The sequence below is a fragment of the Spea bombifrons genome, chromosome 5, assembly GCF_027358695.1.
Source record: "Spea bombifrons isolate aSpeBom1 chromosome 5, aSpeBom1.2.pri, whole genome shotgun sequence".
Taxonomy (NCBI): Eukaryota; Metazoa; Chordata; class Amphibia; order Anura; family Pelobatidae; genus Spea; species Spea bombifrons.
The window spans coordinates 59,499,440-59,519,164 of NC_071091.1; the positions used below are offsets into that span (position 1 = coordinate 59,499,440).

The 19,725-nt window shown below is 39.7% G+C and overlaps 1 protein-coding gene across 2 annotated transcripts in view; it reads left to right on the forward strand.

Moving 5' to 3' along the window:
- The first annotated feature begins 2,061 nt into the window (after positions 1-2,061).
- LOC128497278 (band 4.1-like protein 4B) overlaps positions 2,062-19,725 on the forward strand; it is a 55,806-nt gene continuing 38,142 nt past the window's right edge. The window contains exon 1 of one of the 2 annotated variants that reach the window (XM_053467259.1): positions 2,062-2,440. In XM_053467259.1, the coding sequence (XP_053323234.1) occupies positions 2,126-2,440 (315 nt within the window). In that variant the 5' untranslated portion in view covers positions 2,062-2,125. The remainder of the gene's footprint in view (positions 2,441-19,725) is intronic. The other variant, XM_053467260.1, reaches the window with a different exon arrangement.

Below are 19,725 nucleotides of genomic sequence, written 5' to 3' on the forward strand. Positions count from 1 at the left end.
ATAAGATGACCCCTCCAAAATTTGAATAATAATTTAGGAAAAAAAGAAAAAGCCAGAAAATAAGACTACCCTATAGGAAAAGTTTTACTAGTACATATTATTTCACATGTAAACAATTTTTTCATATTTAATGAAAACTATGAATGAGAAAAATGCACATCTGCCCCCTATATGCCACTCTGCCCCAGAGATGCCTTATACCCCCTATATGCCACTCTGCCCTCCTGATATGCCTTTTACCCCCTATATGCCACTCTGCACCCCCCCAGGTTTAACAATGCATCCCCAGACTTGTCCTCCATGCTCCAGATTCTCTGGTGTCTGGTGGGGGGCAGCCGGTGGACATCTGAGCGATACACGCAGACAACCTCTGCTGCTGACAGCACTTCTATAATGGAGCACCAGAAGGTCCTGTCACGCTGGGCCACACCTTAAATAATCTAAAATTTACGCTGCTGTGGCAGAATATGTTGAAATATGAAACTGATTGTCATCAGGTGAGATAAAATTTGGGAGGGGGTTAGGTTTCCATACTTTTGTATGTTGCGTCACTAAGTAATTAGCAGTTACCCTTCAAGATCCTTCTCTTCCTCAATATGTATTTACATTTGCCAATAAAGGCAGGATGGAAACCTAGGGCAGAGCTCAACTAGTCTGCCCGTTTTTCCTGTAGAGACTCAGACTTTAATCGGTCTTTTTAGTCACGTCTTAGATTCAGGATAGCTTCATGCCTTTCCCATTTATGTTTAAATACTCTCACCGTGTTAGCCTCTACTGCTTCTGCTGGGAAGATGTTCCACTTATCTACCACCCACTGAGTAAAGTGAAAATTCCTTACATCACATCTTAGCTTCTGACCCTCTTGTGTTGGATTAGGCTAACACTTCTTTCCTGTACTTTGTTAATTCCCATTTAGGTAGTTAAATGTTTCCACTGCATCTCCTCTCCCTTCTCTCCACCAAGCTATCCATGGTACAATAGTCAACAGTACTGCTGGCATTTTCTCCTTATTCTCAGCGCTTAATGAAATAAAATGTGGTTTAATTAGAGATCTGTGAACAGACAAGCACTGGCATGGGTCGATGAGTTAAGGGAAGTCAATCAGAGCAAATGAAATTCTTCAGCAAGGTTATTTTGTGGTCATCCTTGTGAGATGACACCTTTGCTGCACAGGAGGGGGGAGCCGATGGGGTTAAAACACCTGCTGCTGTTGCCTTGTCGATAGAGTAGCTGGGAAAGCAGCCAAAACTACTTTGGGAGGAGGAGACACGGCAGAGAAAACGACACACACACGAGAAAGGGGAGGAGGAGGAGGGAAGGAGGGGGACTAAACAAACCCACGTCTGTGTCATTCCAGTTACCGAGAAGAGGAGGAAGAGACCACATCCAACAAGTGCGCGGCAACCAAAGAGGGGGACAGATCGGAGATCGCGGGGGGCATTTGTGGCTTTCGGCACCTGACGGGCACAAGTCAAAGTTCTTTGAGGAATACTCAATACAGAAAAGTCTTGTAGCATTCCTTCCTGTTGCGTTACCGGCTGATCCGTGCAGGATGATCCCGCAGCCTATCCGCCTCTAAGGACTGTTCGCAATAAACAGTAATTATCATCATCATCATCAGGATGGTTGCCCCAGCCGGGCGGGGTGACAGTGTAGGTATTCCTGTCGTTCCCCAGCCCAGTCCTGGACAATAAGAAGGGGCTGCCGCTCCGCTGTTTGAATTGTATGAACTGGGAGCCAAGAGGTGGATCTCCTCATCTTGCTAAAACTTTTTATTTTTTATTATTTATTACAGTTGGGCTTTTTTATTGGACTGGATTACAATCGCTCACTTCCTGCACATCGATCTGCTGCTCATTGATCTTTTCCCTATTACCGCTTGATTTGTGTGAGCTGCTGTCAGTTCTATTGGCTACATCGGTGTAACTTATAGAGAGATCGCAGCCCCCCCTCCCCGTTCGTTGTAAAGGGCTGTGTGAAGAGGTTGCGGGGCTCCAGGTTGGGTGTAAAGGTGTGATCGGAGCCCCTGATCGCTTCACTCACATTGCACTCCGCTTTATTATCCAGGAAGAGGAGGAGAGGGGTAAAGAGGGAGGAGGGAAGCCAAGCCAGGAGGAGGTGAAGGATGATGCTGCGGTTCCTGCGGAGGACCTTTGGCCGGCGGTCGATGCAACGGCACGGAGGGAGAGCTGCGGCTGCGGGTCGTGGCCCCGGATTCCGGGGTAGAGATGAAAGAGATGGTGGAGCTGGGGGGATGAGGGCTTTGGGGGCTGCTGCTGCCTCTCCCGGTGGGGCGCTCTACCCGCACCCGACCTTGCTGCCTCCCCCAGTGGTCAGTGGAGGAGCCGCAGTGCACATACCGGCAGCGGGGGACAGCAAGTCGGTGCTGACCTGCCGGGTGCTTCTCCTGGACGGGACGGATGTCTCTGTAGACCTCCCGGTAAGTTCACCTCAGAACCCGCCTATAGCGAATGAATTGGCTGCCGGGCGGGGTGTCCCCGCACTCTCACCCGCGCAGGTGTGTGGAGCTTTCCGGGCAACTTCACCTGCTTTCCTGCATGCAAAGCCTTAAGAGGTGCCGTCATAAAAGTGAAAGTTTGGGGCAAACATGTATTCCGTACATTGCAACACGTGAAGCAAACAGCTGCATACGGCTCTGCTGTCACTTATGGACTTACAACGAGAATACATAGCTCTGACATATAATATAATGATAATAATAATATAGTGTGTGTATATGTATATATGTGTATATATTATAACACACAATTCCACAGTTCATCCCTCTCAGTATATAAAGATATAAAGCCCTGTCTGGCTTTTTATTATTGCAGAAGGACCTTGTCCAGATGTCACAGTAGTTAGACCCATTTATAACTAAGATTTAAAATACTTTCTTGATATAAAAGAAGCTTAGGTCCAATCATTTTATTTTTTTAACTATAATTTTAATTTGTGACATATCCCTATATAATAAAATTCTCTATCACCTTGCTTATAGATTAATGATCTCAAAACTCTATACTATGTACATTTGTTTATGTTACATGGATCAGATTCTGTACAGTTCACTATATATATATATATATATATATATATATATATATATATATATATATATATATATATGTGTGTGTATATATATATATATATATATGTGTGTATATATATATATGTTTATAATATATATTCCGCTGCAGGAGATGCATAATGCAGAGCAGTTGTAGTCATTGTGACCTTGTGACGAGTATACCACTGCGCATGAGTTATTATTTAATTCATTGTTTAGATTGCAAATCAGATTTTTTTTTAAATTAATTTGTTTATATAAAACATGGTACCCTAATCTCTAATTTGGAGAACTGCTTGCAGTGATTAACCCCTGAAGCAATTTCACTGGATGGTTAGAAACCGAAAACAGTTTCAAGAATACATTTTATAATTTAAATGAATGAAATATACTTGCAGCATTTCAGATCTGTATAAGGCTCAGCCTTGAATGAAGAATATATTCGAAATACAGTTTGTTCCAGGTGGATGATATTTTATGGTATATGATACATGGGGGGTAAAACGAGGGGGTATAAGCATTAACGGTGTGTCCAGAAACGAAACTAAAATAGATAACATTAAGCAGTCAAGAAAATATTGTGGTAGGTTTTGTTGTTTCATAGCAAAGCCTAAACACTAACGCTGGTTTTGACATTGCAAAAATGCAAAGTGTCTTGTGTACCTTGGCAACCGTTAAATAAGTAGGATATTGGACAAACATGAAACCTGTATCTAGAGCTTACAGTCAGAAGCTGCGTCGCTCCATTATGCTATTGTACAGCATTTCATAACCAGACTCATGGGCTCTTTGCCATTATCACAAGAGAAACCAAAGTCTTTTACTTGTATGGAAAAGGATTCCTTCCCTGGTCGTCGAAATAATTTTTGGTATATCTTGGTCTTGTCCAATTAACAGGAGTGTTTCACTTTCCCCCCCATGGATTAGTTGCCTGATGATCAACACACCCGCATCTGTAGGGCACGTTTGTTGTTGGATGGTATACATATGGACATGCGTCAGCATCAGTGTTTATCTTCCAAACTCGTCGTGGACCATAATGGTGGAGAGCGTTGATCTTGAGTGAAGTTTTGTAGATGTTCTCTGATGTCCTACCTGTGTTGTCTAAAATATGATACAATTGTATAAACAAACAAGTATTATATTCTTATTGTGTTACTGAGTTTGTTTAGTATACATATTTAATATATATTTAAAAAGCTATAACTCTGTGATCATGAAGCATAAGAAACTTCGTATATGTTCATCTTTTCTTGGCCAACTACTGACTGTTTTCTTGTGAATACAACATATAGGGTATAGAAAATTTAGTGCTTTACAGGCAGATTTCCTAATCATTTTAATGATTACTACATTTTTAGGAGCTATTTATCAAGAATGACATGAAATCACACTAAGGGCAGCCCCACTGAAATTTTAGCCAGTCTACCTGGCTGTTTTTTTTTCCTTTTGACCAGACAAGATAATGGTAGTACATATCCAGAAAAATGGGAACATACTTCATTCATTCTTCTGTATGCACATTATTCTAGTTAGTCAACTTCTCTTCCTGATATTAAACATAAAATCCTGTTTTTTGTTTTTTTTTCTTTTTACTCTTTCAATTTTGCTAAAATCTAGAAAATGCAGTGTATTTGATGTGTTAGAAAACACGTTGATCAAAATGTTTAGATGTGAAATTTCTAGTTTAGATCTCTCTGATTTGATATGTAAACTGCCGCAGTCCGTCTCGGTAGAATCATCATCGGAAGTTCATGTAAAAACGTCAAGATCTTTTTTTTTTTTTTTCCTATGAAACCAGACCCATCTCCTCTGTATAATTAGTCCACTTTAAATGCTAAATTACTCCGGAAAGCCTTTTTTTTTTCTTTTAACTTTTACCGCATTTGCCCGTAGGCCTTTGGTGTAGAGTAGTAGTTTCTGTTTTAACAGAATATTTCATTCAAACAGTACCTAAGTAAGCATGTTTTTTATGCAAATCATGGACGTTTCAGATGAAGTAACTCTCAGTGGTTTAGGGTTGGTTTATGGCTGCCTTTTGTTGCAAGGTTGAAGCTAATATCGTATGTATATCTGTGTGTTGTTAGCACTGTTGCTAGTGCTTTATATGATTTGCATTATGGGAGTGGAGCTGGACTTTGGTCGGTGTCAGCCACCTGTAGTACATAGTCTTCGCTTTCAAATGCATTTGATTTTGTTCCCATGATTGCTGTAATGACATGAGGCTTGTTTGGATCCTAGCCAAGCAGGGACACAGAAAAGTCATTTTGAGACATGGGTTTCCTGTTGAGCAGACCAACTGGCCCTCATCCACTGTATATGGTCAGATATGTCTGTATTAAGCATCAGGATAGTGTCCTATGATTCTAATCCAACAAACACTTTATACCCATACCTTGGCCAGACATCATATGGATCATGGGAGTGAGCACCAGACTTTAAGGAGCCTGATGTAACTTAGCGGATACAGCCCATATTTATAGTCTTTAAAGACCTCTATAAAGTCATGTGGCCTCCCTAATTCAGTTATACATTGAGGGGTTCCTGAAATTGTCTTTTGTAAGTGAAGAATTAGTTTCTATAAGTTGGTGTAGGCCTCCTCATTCTTCAGCGTGACCCAGACATGTAGCTAATTTTTTTTTCACGCTGCAGCTCGGAGTGTTGTTGATGAACTGTTAGCGAAGTAATTTGCATTGGCTGGACACGTTGCTGGACAGGTTATGCCAGGAATGCACTTATGTCCTTTCCATGGCGTTTCTTTTTAACGGGTAATTAACCGTACATTTGTTTGTGGTTGTTAAGTTGACGTTGTGGTCATTTTCCAGCCTGGGTGGCTTTACAAGGCTGTGCAAATTTTCTGCTGACCAAATTAAGAGCTTAAAATTGGTGGGGTAATTTGATATCTGGTATAGTTCTTTCTCAGAATTATTGAACTTCTTTCACCCAACCAGGTGGTGATGACCCAAGTTTCTTATGGAAGCCACCAGTGACCCAAAATATGTAAAATTGCTTAGTGAATTCACGAGCCGCTTTTACGGCACAAGTAAACATAACGTTGTTGGAACAGAATTTTCAGTTGGAGCATGTAATTTTAGGCTGGATCCACCCATGTTGTTAAGTACACAGAGATTTTGAAGCTATCAAGGTCAGCAATAGTCATCCAGAATGTTAACACCTGTAGGTGGATCCTATTTTGGGATGCCCAAAATATGCTTTCCACCTGGTTGTTAAAACAAAGGAAATTTTATATGCAAATACTCTGTGTACTGTGACTAATATGTGACAAGATATGAAACTTTGTCCTGTAGGTCAGTCATAAATGCTAATTAGACTATTCATATAGTATGGCAGGAAAAACTATGTACCGGTAATAGAATGAGAATGTGTGCAATGCTTCTATAATTTGGTTACATTGTTGATGTAGAGATAAGTGCATTACAATCGGACATCCTGTTTAATAAATATCATAAGCTCTATTCATCTGTGTTTATGTAGATGTTAAATATTATTATTGTTTCATATAGCACCATCATATTCCACAGCGCTGTACAATGAGTAAGCAGGACGTAACAAGTAGTGCATAACATAACAATTTGACTTACAGAAAAAAGAGGTATGGAGGACCCTGTTTTAACGAGATTACAATTAATAGGTAGTTAGGGGAGTATTATACAAGAGGGAAAAGTACCACTGTTAGGGAAGGAACAGCCATACTAGTATAAGAATTGTCCAAGGGCAGGAGAAGAAAGGTGAGCTAGGGGAAGGGAGGAGATCATCGAATAAACAGAGAGAAAGTAGGAGGTGCGAGTAGGGGAACCGCTATGAAGGGCTTTGAAATGTAAGAGTCGGGTTTTTGAAATCCATCCTGAAGCACACAGGCAGCCAGTGAAGAGACTGACGGAGGGGCGACAAGTCTGGCAAAAGCATTCATGATTGAAGTAGAGTTGCGAGACAGGTATGAGGCAGAAGGAACACCAGAGGAGAGGAAGAGCAGAGCCAGAGGGACAGTATACAACGACAATGCCTACAAAAAAAATTAAATAAATAAATTAAATAGATATAACCGATCCATGGAGTTTTACTAATGCTAACATGCTAATTAATGGTATTTTGCTTTTGACGTGCCATATTTATAGAAAACACAATGTCTTAATGCAAAGGCAGCAAAACACCATATGTATGCATATAGCAAACACATATTACTTACTAAAGTGGCTAGGTTATGCAAAGGTTTATTAGTATTGCCATAAAGAATAGGCTCAATGTGGGTTTTTCATTGATGGTAGCCAGCAGTGGAGTATTTTTTTATAGATAACTGTAGGTCATCTGTAAAAAAAAAAAAAAAAAAAAAAAAAAAATACCACAGGTATGAAATGAATGTATTGCATGAACCACCAGGACTAACCTGCAGAGACCTTCAAAGTCTTCCTTGTTAATCGTACTCTATTATTGATATTGGGAGAATCTGCTCCATCCCATCAATGCAACCATTTCTGGTGTTCAGGTAATGAACTGTTCAGTGTGCCCTAGTGTTTTAGCTAGGGCACACTAGCTTTAGCAAGTTAACTCAGTAACTAGGAAGTAGTATGGCTTACAAGCAGGGGCGTAACTAGAAACCTCAGGGCCCCGGTGCGAGAATCTGTTAAGGGCCCCCCCCCACCCCAACCCATCTATCCCTTTCTCACTATCTCCCCTCTCCCTCCCTACCCCCCCTTCTCACGATCTACCCACTCCCTCACTCCCCCCCTTCTCACGATCTACCGACTCCCTCCCAACCCCCCCCCCTTTGTAGGTCACTTACCGTCAACTCCTGTGTTGGGAGCGTGAGGCATTTGTCTCGGGTGCCGGCGCTTCACTGCTGAGCGCCGGCATATGACGTCATATGCCGGCGCTTAGTGTGAAGCGCCGGCACCCGAGACAAACGCCTCACGCTCCCAACACTGCACTCTGGGAAGCGCGGAGGCAGGCGACGGCGGCAGCGAGCAGAGGCATCTTGGATTTCTGTCAGTCAGGGGGGCCCAAGAGTTGCCGAGCGGTTGTTTTCAGCAACCGCTCGGCACCCCTTGGGCCCCCCCCTGACTGGCAGAACTCCAGGGCCCGGTCGCAGTCGCAACCCCTGCGACCCCGGTAGTTCCGCCACTGCTTACAAGACATATTTTTTTTAAAGCAGCTTGTCGACAAACCGTATGGATTATAGAAAATAAACTGACTTGACTTGTCCTCTTAACTTTGGAAAGAGGATAGTAGTAGTTTAATTATAAATGTAATAGTAAGAAGAGTTGGAGTATCAATTGTGTTTGCCGTGTGTATACGTTGGCCTGACCTTAATATAAATTCTTTATGTCCGTAAAACTGGAAGACTAGATGAGCTGAATGCTAATTATCTTCCATCAAATTCTGTTTCTACGGGGTTACTTTTTATTTCAGAATATTTGGCACATTTGAGCTTTACTGACTAAATTTGAAGTTGGCGGGGAGAGTATGCAGGAGTATTATGGTTTCAACTCACAGATATAACTATACATTATTAAAGCCCAATCCCAGTGAGCCTCTGCTGAAAGAATAGAGTCGATGGCTTTGTGTGATTTCTTGAAAATCACCTTACTGAGTGAACTATGCGTTACACAGAGCCACCCCAACCTTCGTCATGTATAATAGGGGAGTTGAAGCCAAAACCCTTCTCTGTACTCGACTGCTTTAGTGAATAAACTCTTTAACGCCAGCGGCTGATAAATGATGTGAGTGCCTGGGGCTGCTGTCCCAGATGGTCAGTTTGGCCCTGGCTGTGATGCAGCTCTGGCACGTCACAACATCATTCATTTGTACTGTTATACAGTAGCACCTATGCAGAAAAACATCAATGATAAGAGAAGTAGGCACACAAATGGGTTTGTTCCAATAAATGAAACATATTGGAATATATATTTTATTTTATGATTTATTACCCTATATCATCTCTTAAGAGCAGCTTCATTTCAAACGCAAAAGTAACTAGAACAATCCCTTCAAATACCGTAATTTGTTAGGGATACGAAAGTTGGAAGGAGACGGAGAGTGTAAAGTTTTCATCTCACTGATTTCGCTTTATATAACGATAGCGTACCCCTGCGAGCATCTGTTCCAAGAATAGCTTGGAAGGTTACATTGCTGATCTATGCATTATGCAGGGCCAGCTAAGTTATTCACTATACTGCATAGTGAATTCAAAGAGTTGAAACCAACCTACGGTATATACCGTATTTGCTCGATTATAAGACGACCCTGATTATAAGACAACCCCCCAAAATCTGAATATTAACTTAGGAAAAAAAGAAAAAGCCTGAATATAAGACGACCCTAAAGGAAAAAAGTTTTACCAGTAAATGTTAATTCATGTAAACTATTTTTTTTAATAAAAGCTATGATTGAGAAAAATATTTTTTTTTTGTTTTTATTTCTTGTATTTTCCAACCTGTCCCCCAGTTACGCACATCTGCCCCCAGGCTTGCCGCACCAATATGGCACTGTGGCCCATGATATGCCTTTTAACCCTCTATATGCCACTGTGCCCCATGGTATGCCTTTTGACCCCCTATGTGCCACTCTGCCTCCAGAAATGCCTTATACCCCTATATCCCATTCTGGCATTTAGGGGGTTAAAATGCATATTATGGGGCAGAGTGGCATATAGGGAGGTATAAGGCATTCCAGGAGGCAGAGTGGCATTAAGGGAGTTAAAAGGCATTATATAGAGCACTCTGCCTCCAGAAATGCCTTATACCCCTATATGCCACTCTGGCATTTAGGGGGTTAAAAGGCATATTATGGGGCAGAGTGGCATATAGGGAGGTATAAGGCATTTCAGGAGGCAGAGTGCTCTATTAAATGCCCCCTTAACGCCACTCTGCCTCCTGAAATGCCTTATACCTCCCTATATGCCACTCTGCCCCATAATATGCCTTTTAACCCCCTAAGTGCCAGAGTGGCATATAGGGGTGTAAGGCATTACACACACACACACACACACACACACACACTTACTTACTTACCGGTGCTTCCAATTTCCTGCTGTATTGCCGGGGCAGCGGGTTGACGTCTCATTCCGCGGCAGCCGGAAGGAGGTGGAGTTGGCAGCGGGGGTTTGTATGCGTCCGTCGCAAATACCTTCCCCGGCTGTCAGAGATCAGGAACTCTGGAACTCTAGTCTCTGACAGTCGGGGAAGGTATTTGCGACGGACGCATACAAACCCCCGCTGCCAACTTCACCTCCGGAAGCACCGGTAAGTGTGTGGGGAGGGGGGGGGGCGACGACAGGAGGATCCAGGTCCCCTGCAGCGGTGCGGGGGATCTGGATCTTAGTCTACTAATCAGACCTCTATTTGAGGTCTGATTAGAAGACGACCCCGATTATAAGACGAGGGGTATTTTTCAGAGCATTTGCTCTGAAAAAAACCTCGTCTTATAATCGAGCAAATACGGTAGTACATATATTAGTCATTCCCTTTAGTGTAGTGGCCAAAAAAAAAATACACTGGGAAATCATGGAGATGTTGTATCTGGATCCTGTGTGACGTTCCCGCGGTATATGAACATCCGGCAGGCAGCATTACAATTAGGATGCGTGTGATCACTGCAGTCAGCTACTAGCTTCTTTGTTTAATGTGAAATAAAATCAGTGGCAAATGTTCTTTACCAAGAGTTATAAAAAAATTATTGGGCCCTTCCACGTGCTGTCCTCACATCTATCACAGAACAAAGGAGTATTGTTTGATTTCTTTTTATTGGTAGGGCTGTAAAGTACATATACTAAGCATGATAAGTAGCTATCTGGCATTCACTACAGTGCCTATAAAAGAATTGGTGACTAAAAACAGAACTTTTGCTAGGTTTGTTGTCCTTCTTGATTCGGTCTTATTTGATCTCCATTGAGTCTATCGACTTTACTTACATTTTCTGTTGTATCTATGTGTTTTTGTGATTTACTAACCTGAAAGAAAAATAACTTTTAATTGTAAGCACTTTGGGTTTTTTTTCCTTTGAAAAACAACAAGATTAAAACATAAAAAACTAAAAAAACCAAACACATTACATGTCGGGAAGGGAGTTCTCTGGGAGTTTAGGATAATGGGAGATCTGAGTACCATAACATGGGAGATGGTCTGCTTTTCAATAAATGTAGATGTGTTTTCAGTGGCCCTGTTTACCACATTGAAGGTGCTATGTGATGGACTGTACTGCTAGGTTTGTTTGTCATATGCTAGACTTGTGGCATGTGAGCTGTTACTTTTAAAACTCTAAATAAAATGTTTAAAAAACCCTACAACATAACAATTTTACAGGATTCTGTAAATCCTCTAATATAAGCCTTTATTACTTTGTGATCCTAGTGGCTATACGTGGAATTGCAGGTTAAATGCTGGAGCCATTGCCCTCCCCTCTACTACACAAGGTATGAACCATGTAGTCTTTATATTTGAATAGAACTATTTGCCAAGGTGCTGTTCTACCTAGACCTCCTCCCACCCCAAGTTTTTTCCAAAATACTTAAATGTTATACGCGTGTTAAATAAACATATTCCTGTTTTTAAAATAGTGCACCTTTTTTGTTTTAAACCTTTCACCTGGACATCTTAATTTGTTCCCTCTCCATGGCTCTGCCTGCCAATTTTTAACATCACAAAAGGTGTGTTGGCTTGAAGGTCTTCTAGTTTGAAGAGGAATGTGAGCTGTTACAGCTCAGTCTGCTGTGATGTTATACATAGAGGAGGAAAATAAGACTCAACTCAATAAACCCTCTAATGCAACTTTTAATTGGCAGGGAGCAGTTAGGAGAAAAATACAAGGTCAGCTAGGTTTGTGAATCTGTTAAGACACACTTTCCTTGGTATTAACACCTTAATTCAATGACATGCCGTCCACCACAATAATTTGAATAAAATCAACAATAAATGTCTAATATGCAGAAATTGTCTATTACAAACATAAAAACCTAGGATATTAACATTTGGCATTCCCATATGGACCACCATTAGAGTGGATATACCTCATTTTGTGCAGAAGTTCAGCTAGAAGCTAATACCATTATTGTTTCTGTGAAATCACATGACTGCTTGCATTTTACAATTTTGTGCAACTTCTTGATATGTTATCAAATGGTTTTGTGAAAGGAGAATTGTAATCGGCTAACGAACTTTTGTAACTACATTTTTCCTGTTTTGAGAATACCAGGCTGAATTTAGTTTCTTCTCAAATGCCATTTAAGAAACACTACATGTTATATGTTTTAATATAATTTACTGACTTTTTTGGGGGGTGGATTATAATTTTGTATGGATTTAAGAGAGTAATTCCATATTATATAAAACTGCATGATGAGAAAAAAATCAGGTATTTATGTAAAAGACAATGTTTAAGGTCCATGATGGGTTACCAGAGTAAAAATTATGAACAGTGGCCAATTTTGACTTTATTAAGAATCCCACCATGAATGGATCCCAGCAATTCACAATTATTGAAATTGTTAGTGGTTGCTTTGCCAAAGGTTTCTAATGATAGTTTAGGTGTTTGTTCCCAACTTAACAAAGAGCCCATTTTCAAAGGCACTTTTTTGAGTAAAATGACTTATCTTTCCAGGGGTTTTGTGGTCCTCCTGTATCTCTAAGTGGGTAGCTAAGAAAAACTAGGAGTAGCAAGTTCAAAAGAATTTCTGTTGAGTTGGATGGAAGTTTTCAGACCCAATGACTTTGGTGCATACAGACTTACCTAGTATAGGAACAAGGGTTTGGTGAGCCTGTAAGAAGTCTGCTGCTGAGAATACGAAGATAAAACCATTGAGATGGAAACAGCCATCCTTTTGTTTCAGACTTTAGTGAACGTTAAAGCAATATAACAAAAACAAACAAGAAGCCTCTCCTTGTTTAATACATTAACCAAGGCTGTTGCAGAATTTTATTGTAATAGGAGCCATGTTCAAAAGTCGGCTGATTATCATGCTGATAGCTTTGTGGCCGAAGAGCAAATGCAATAAAATGTGTGCGTAAAAAGTGTTTTAAACGGGGAACTCAGAAAACATTCCAAGAACTCCCTTCTGTATGGCATAGTATATTGTTTATAATGATTTTACAAATGAACATATACTCTTGCATACAAATTCCATTTTAATTTATTCATTTGGTTGGTGCATCCTACGGTGTCAGGATATAAGTTTTTCAACATCTACAGATAATCTACTGAACATGTAAAATTCCTGTTGACGTTAAGCATTTCTCAGTAATGCTATTAGGGAGCTAACAGGGCGGTCGGTTAATGAAACCAATCCCACCCAGTGTTTGAAATAGGAACTTTCCAAAATGTATGTGAATGACCTGGTGGTTTCAAGTAACTTATGTTTTATTGCCACCCGCCGATTTTGCTAACACATAGACTAAATCCTTGGAAGTATGACCTTCCAGTAAACGTACTGGAGGTACACGCCAAAACGAAATGTCAAATGGCCAAAGAGGGACACCTCTGTGACTCTTCTCATGAAATTAGAAATATTTAGAAAATAGACACTGGGGACCAGATTTGGGACCCAGAGATGGACTGACCCTCCTAAAGTAGAACATTTGTTAGATTTTTACTTGATTTTTACTTATCTTTGTTAATGCATATCTCACATATTCGAGTGTCAGCTTGTCATAGAAAATGCTATGAGTTGAGTTGAAGCAAGTTGGAATGTAAGCTAGTGCTGGTCTATTCCTTTTTGGCATCTTTTTAAGAATTGCTGATTCTGTATTAATAATAACATTGCTGACTAAAAGATCAGTAAAAGGTTTGCAATGAAGTCTATGTGTAATAGCAGCAGAACTGGTTAAATGCACAGTCTAGTATCCAATACACCCATAATCAGAGAAGATACTTGCTTTGTAAGTATCCCTCGCTCCAACTTTCTTGCCAACCCTAAGTGCCCCCATCAAAGCACCCATTTTCTGTGCACTCTTACAGATCCATTAAAACTCCAATGTAAGAAGAGAGTACGTGTATAAATTTTTTTTTTTTTTTCAAGATTAGATTTAGTCTTTAGTTATTGTTTGCCATGCTGCTTGGTTTTGTCTGAAAACACATTTTTAGCTAACTTTTTTATTTATTTTAAGTTTCACTGTCTGATCCATTTAAATATTATTATGCCTTTTTTTTTAACAAATTAATTATTTGAAATGTTCTGACAATTTAATATCGATGAGTTACGAAGAACAAAAATCCCTCAAAGCCAAAGAAGTCAATTTAAATACATTAAACCTGTTTTAATTTAATTTTGAATTCCATTAATATGAAGGTTCTCTTGCAAGTTTTATGGTTATGTTGAACAGCGATGCATAATGAGTTCTTAACAACCTGAGCACTTTTTACACAAATTATACACGGTTGAAATAAGTCATCAAATGCCTTAATTTCTCCCTTTGTGCCTTAGAATCTCTCGCAAGCCTAAAGTGTATTTCCTATTCATTTACAAAAAACACATTTATTATTGATGTGAAACATGTTTATTTTATAGACCTGATTTTGGGCAGTTTTCAAATGAAAAGGATCAAAATGATACCTCGCTGTAGACTTTACAATGCATGGCTTTATTCAATAACATTTCTGCAGAGAGATTGTATCCTGAGCCAGCCTACAGACTATTTCATGAAAAAGAAATCCCATGAAATGCCTACAAGCTCTCGGAATGCAATAGCTGCTAGAGTTTTATTCTTTGTTACTGTTGAAGTTGGACAGTGTCAGTGACACTTCCCATAGTAATCTGTGCTACTCCTTCATCGCAGTATTTTTTTTTTTTTTAGGAAAGCCAGTTTGGTGTGAGATTTGGTGTTTTTGCGGCAGTTAGCAAGAAACGTCAATCATAAACCTTATTATTTGTCCGTGTCTGCGACTGTTTTCATGCTTTCGTTCCTGACTGTGATCAATGGGGGAAAAAAGTGCCTTCACGCTGGGTGGTTGAACAGGGTCTATGAGGTTTTCCTGTTTTGTTTTTTTTGTTTTGTTTTTGAAAAAACACACTAAAAGAACAACTCATACAGGAGAAACCGGAGCCCACCTATTTTTCTGCTTATTCTTCAACCGTCCTCACCTTGAGCGTCCCAAGTTTCCATAATTTAAGTTACAGACTTTATTGAATATAAAGGGGCCTCTGGAAGAAGTGTGTGAGGCTTTAGTGAGCATTTTCAGCAGGATCTAATAGTTACTTGGGATGTACGTGGATTTTATTGATGTACCGTGAACTAGAAACAGTTGGCCAAGAGGCTTTTGCTGCTAAAAACCTTAATAAAAACAAATTTTGTTATATTTTGCACAATGGCCAGGCATATAGGGCACTGACACCCTCAAAAAAGGGAGTTCGTATGTAAGCTAAACATATCGCGTGAAGTGTAATGCTGTAGGAAAGTTCTTATTATTCTAGACCTCTGTGACCTCCATAGAATTACACTTACTGCTGGTGTCCACGTTCTGTAAATCACAGCATCCCAGATGAGGGGGTTGCTATTTTCTGATTGTTCCCAGGCGACACTTGTTTTGTATACAGAGGATCGAATAAATGCCAAAGGTCTTCTCTTAATTGACAGAATCAAATGGCAGCAATATTGCCACCTAGAAGAGAAAAGAAAAACACCGCCTTTATATCGGAGATTTGTTCCTCTTGACAACATTGAGACTCAGGCTATATATCCTTATCCACTTTCTGGCTTGATTGATGCTGCTGTCAGAGGGACTGGAAGAACGCGTGGCCAACCATAAAGTAATACTAACCTGCTGCTTTAAATACGACCAGGGATAAGGGGGGGGCACTGGGCTTTAATTGCTAAATGGTCCATTTGGATATTTTATCATACCGTGTTAAGGGCTTTTCAAGTTTAAAGAAGTCTGTCTGTGCTTTATGCTCAACCCCTCTTACAGGCTGGATGAAACATTTCCCCTCAACTCACTCGTAATCTCATGGTTTACCTAATAAACCTCTCTGTATGCTGTAGAAGCATTTCTTTAAACCGTAAAAAAAGGTAAAAAAACGGTCCGAACAGCTTCACGAACGGTGTTTCGTATCAAGACATTTCTTGCAGATTAACCCAGTGCAATCAAAACTGATCCACACCCAAAACTGTAGAATGATTTGTGTGCATACAAACTGTATTGCGTTAACTGTGGTTGATTTTTCCTCGCTCGTATGTCTTCATTCTTGTCCAGGAAACACTAGATATTTCTGGATCTAAATAGTTAACTTCCCAAAACTTTACTAGTGGTGGAAGCTACTGAACACTTATGTCTTCTACTGACATCTGACACTTTTGTTTTTTTATTTTTACCGTATAAATTGGTTTTTCAAAGAATACATAATCTGAGTATATAGAACGTTCTGCCCCTGCCTAGAAACAATTGTGATCTGATCAGCTGTGAGAATAAGGTAGCAGCTGTAATAAGTCGTTGTTTAAATACTTGTTCCAGATTTGAAAGATATGCTGAATTTTGGGCAGGTTAGCCTGTTTACTTCTACATTATCCGGTAATGGTCAGAGATATCCTAGGTCTCTTTAGTGTTCCAGATACAAACCTCCTAAACGTGAAAAGCAGGTTTCAGACTCCCAGTACAGGTTGTGCTTGCCAAATCCCTGGGAACTTGAAGTTAAATGATTTGTGCTCAAACACGTTCAAGTAGGACTTTACATTTTTTTAAATGAGATTATTTTTTTTTCCTCGTTTTTTTTTTTTTTCTTCAAGGGACACATTTTTTTTTTTTTTTTTTTTTTTTAATGTGTCACCATTGGCAGGGTCGGTGTAAGTCTTCTTCCCGACATTGAAATTTTACCTTGGATTTGGTGACTAGAAAACTAAATCTTTCAAACAGTAACTCAAAAAAAAAATCACTGGCCCAGGTGGGAATATGTTTGACAAAAGTCTAACGCTTAAAGGGAAAGTCACTTTAATGGATTTACTCTCATTTCTGTCTACTGCTTGTGTTTTTGGATTGATTGGTTTTTGGAAGCATTGGAGATATTGTCTTCAAATATTTGTGTATGGTTTGCAGAAGAGGAGAACATAGATGTGATAGAAAACTGCAAATACATACAAAGGAATACTTAAATACATAAGTTAATTTAAAAAGGAGACATTTTAGAACAAGAAGCTTTACTTTTGCTGAGTGGGAGATGGAAAAGTGAAATGAAACCAAGGACTGATTAAGGTTGAAATAATTAAAGCAGGAAAAATGGGTAGACTAGGTAGGCCAAATGCTACTTATTTGCTGCTAAATTCTGTGGGGTTTTTTTCTTCCTAAGACTATTTTACCTGTTAGAATTATTATTATTATTATTATATTTATTTATATTGCGCCAACAATTCGCGCAGCGTATCTTACAATGCATATATTCAATGGGGTATGACAAGACGAGAATTGACAGACTAAGACAAACCGATACATTAGGTGGAGAGAGCCCTGCTCGCAAGCTTACAATCTTGACGTAATGGGGTGACAAACATAAGGAACAGAGAAAGGTGAGAGGTAGTGTGGGGGGTATCAGTGATGTGTGGGGGGTATAAGGCACAGAGAAAGGGTGAGAAGTAGTGTGGGGGTATCAGTGATGTGTGGGGGGGTATAAGGCACAGAGAAAGGGTGAGAAGTAGTGTGGAGGGTATCAGTGATGTGGGGGGTATAAGGCAAAGAGAAAGGTGAGAGGTAGTGTGGGGGTTGTATCAGTGACAGGGAAGTTCTAGCAACTAAGGTGGTATACGTCTCTGAAGAAGTGGGTTTTGAGATTTGCGTTAGAAGCCAAGATCCATGATGAAATGAGTCAAAACTAGACCAAAAATAATTTGGACAAATTTGTTTCATTTTTGGTCTGTTCGTTTTCGGACAACAAACTGCCCTTTTGTTTCCGTTCTCTTGTCTTCTTTCTTCGTCTGTTTCTCTGTGAGCCCAGTGTCCCAGAGCATTTCCACAAAAGGGCAGCGCCTCCGGACACACTCTTTCCCCTGATTGAGAAAACAAGGGAGAGGCTGTCCACAATTTTGCAGAATTACGCTGAGAGGCCAGAATAATGAAGATCGATTCGCAGAGAAAGAGAAGCGTTTCTTCACTTTCTCCTCTCCTCCAATAGGGGGAGAGGGTGCACCCAGAGCCTCCGCTATTTTGCAGAAGTGCTGTGGGAGACCTGGTTCCTGAGAAGCGGAAGAAGAAAGAAGACACAAGGAGAAGCGGACGAAAAAAGAAGAGGGACAAGAAGAGGCAAGAGAAGAAGCGGAGCTGTGGGAAAGGACACAGGGACATCGGCAGAGAAGGTAGGGAGACATTGAGTAAAAGTCTGTCAATGCCTGAGTAAGTGAAATACAATATAAAATTCAGCGCTCTCTGCTTTGTTTCCATTTGTTTCATTGGGGTCTTCCCTCGTTTTTAAAATGAAAATACGATTCTGAATGCACAAGTCTAATCAAAACATCTTAGTGTCTATGTAGGCAAATATTATATAAGTTTTATTATGTTTCTATATAAGCATCATTGCATAGGTTAATTTGTTATATCAAACTGTAAAATGTATGATTTGCTAAAAGAGACAGAGCTGCTTTAAAGAGTACGTCTTTTTGTAAATCCAAAGTAACATTGGGATTTACAATGCCGGAATGTTAAGCAATAACGCATGAAAGGATTACTGGTAGAAAGTGCTGAGTTAATTTATTTATGAGGCATGCATAAATTTCATCTATCCTGTTTAGTTAGTACCAGTAGAGAAATGTATGGAAAATAAATAAATAAAATAAAAAATAAAATAAAAACATATATAAAATATATATATACCGGTATGTACGTGTGTTTTAATATAGCAGTATAGTAGATAGGGGCGTTTATCAAATAATTCACAACATGAATCCCACTTTTCTTACAATGTTAGGCACAATATTTTATTTGTACAAGGTTATTAGTTTTAGAGTCTATTATTCCTTGACTTCATCCTTTAGCCTAAGCATGCAATATTATTACTTTGTGTTTGAATATAGCGAGGCGCTAGCGTGTTTCTAGTTCTAGTGCACACGTATGAAATGCCACGCTGAAATCGAGAAAAAGCTACATGGAAAATTATAAAGCATCATTTTCCATTGTAGGCCAATTAGTCACTATGCACTATAATAAGTATATTCCCAGTTTAGACTCCCGATTTCTGGTCATTCTCCATAATGCTAGGCATCTGTGCATATTGGCTCTGCTTAGTGAATATATACCTATGGTTATAGTTCTAGCGGTGACCCGCTATCTGACTCCCTGCTTACCACAGATGGTTAATTTGCTCCCAGGAAGTATGTTCTACAGACTATCGAGAGAAATGAGCCAGCAATAAAATTGCTTGCTGTTTTCTACCAAATTTTGTTTTATATAAATTCAAAGGACGTTCTACATTAAATTGCACACTCACTTGAAAAATACAAGGTTGTTATGCTTCTTGAATGTCTGCGCGTGGATCATGATTTATATGCCCTGATCTTGTTACGAGCAGGAGAATATTTTCTTCTTCGGAGTCTTGATGGCTTCTTTTCATGCTGGTTTATGTGCTAAAGACAAAAGAAAAAAAACCTGTGCTGTACCTTTTCAGTTCAGAAATAATGCTGTTAATGATATTTATAGAGGTGTTAACACTAGGGAGCTGTATTGGTGTAAGA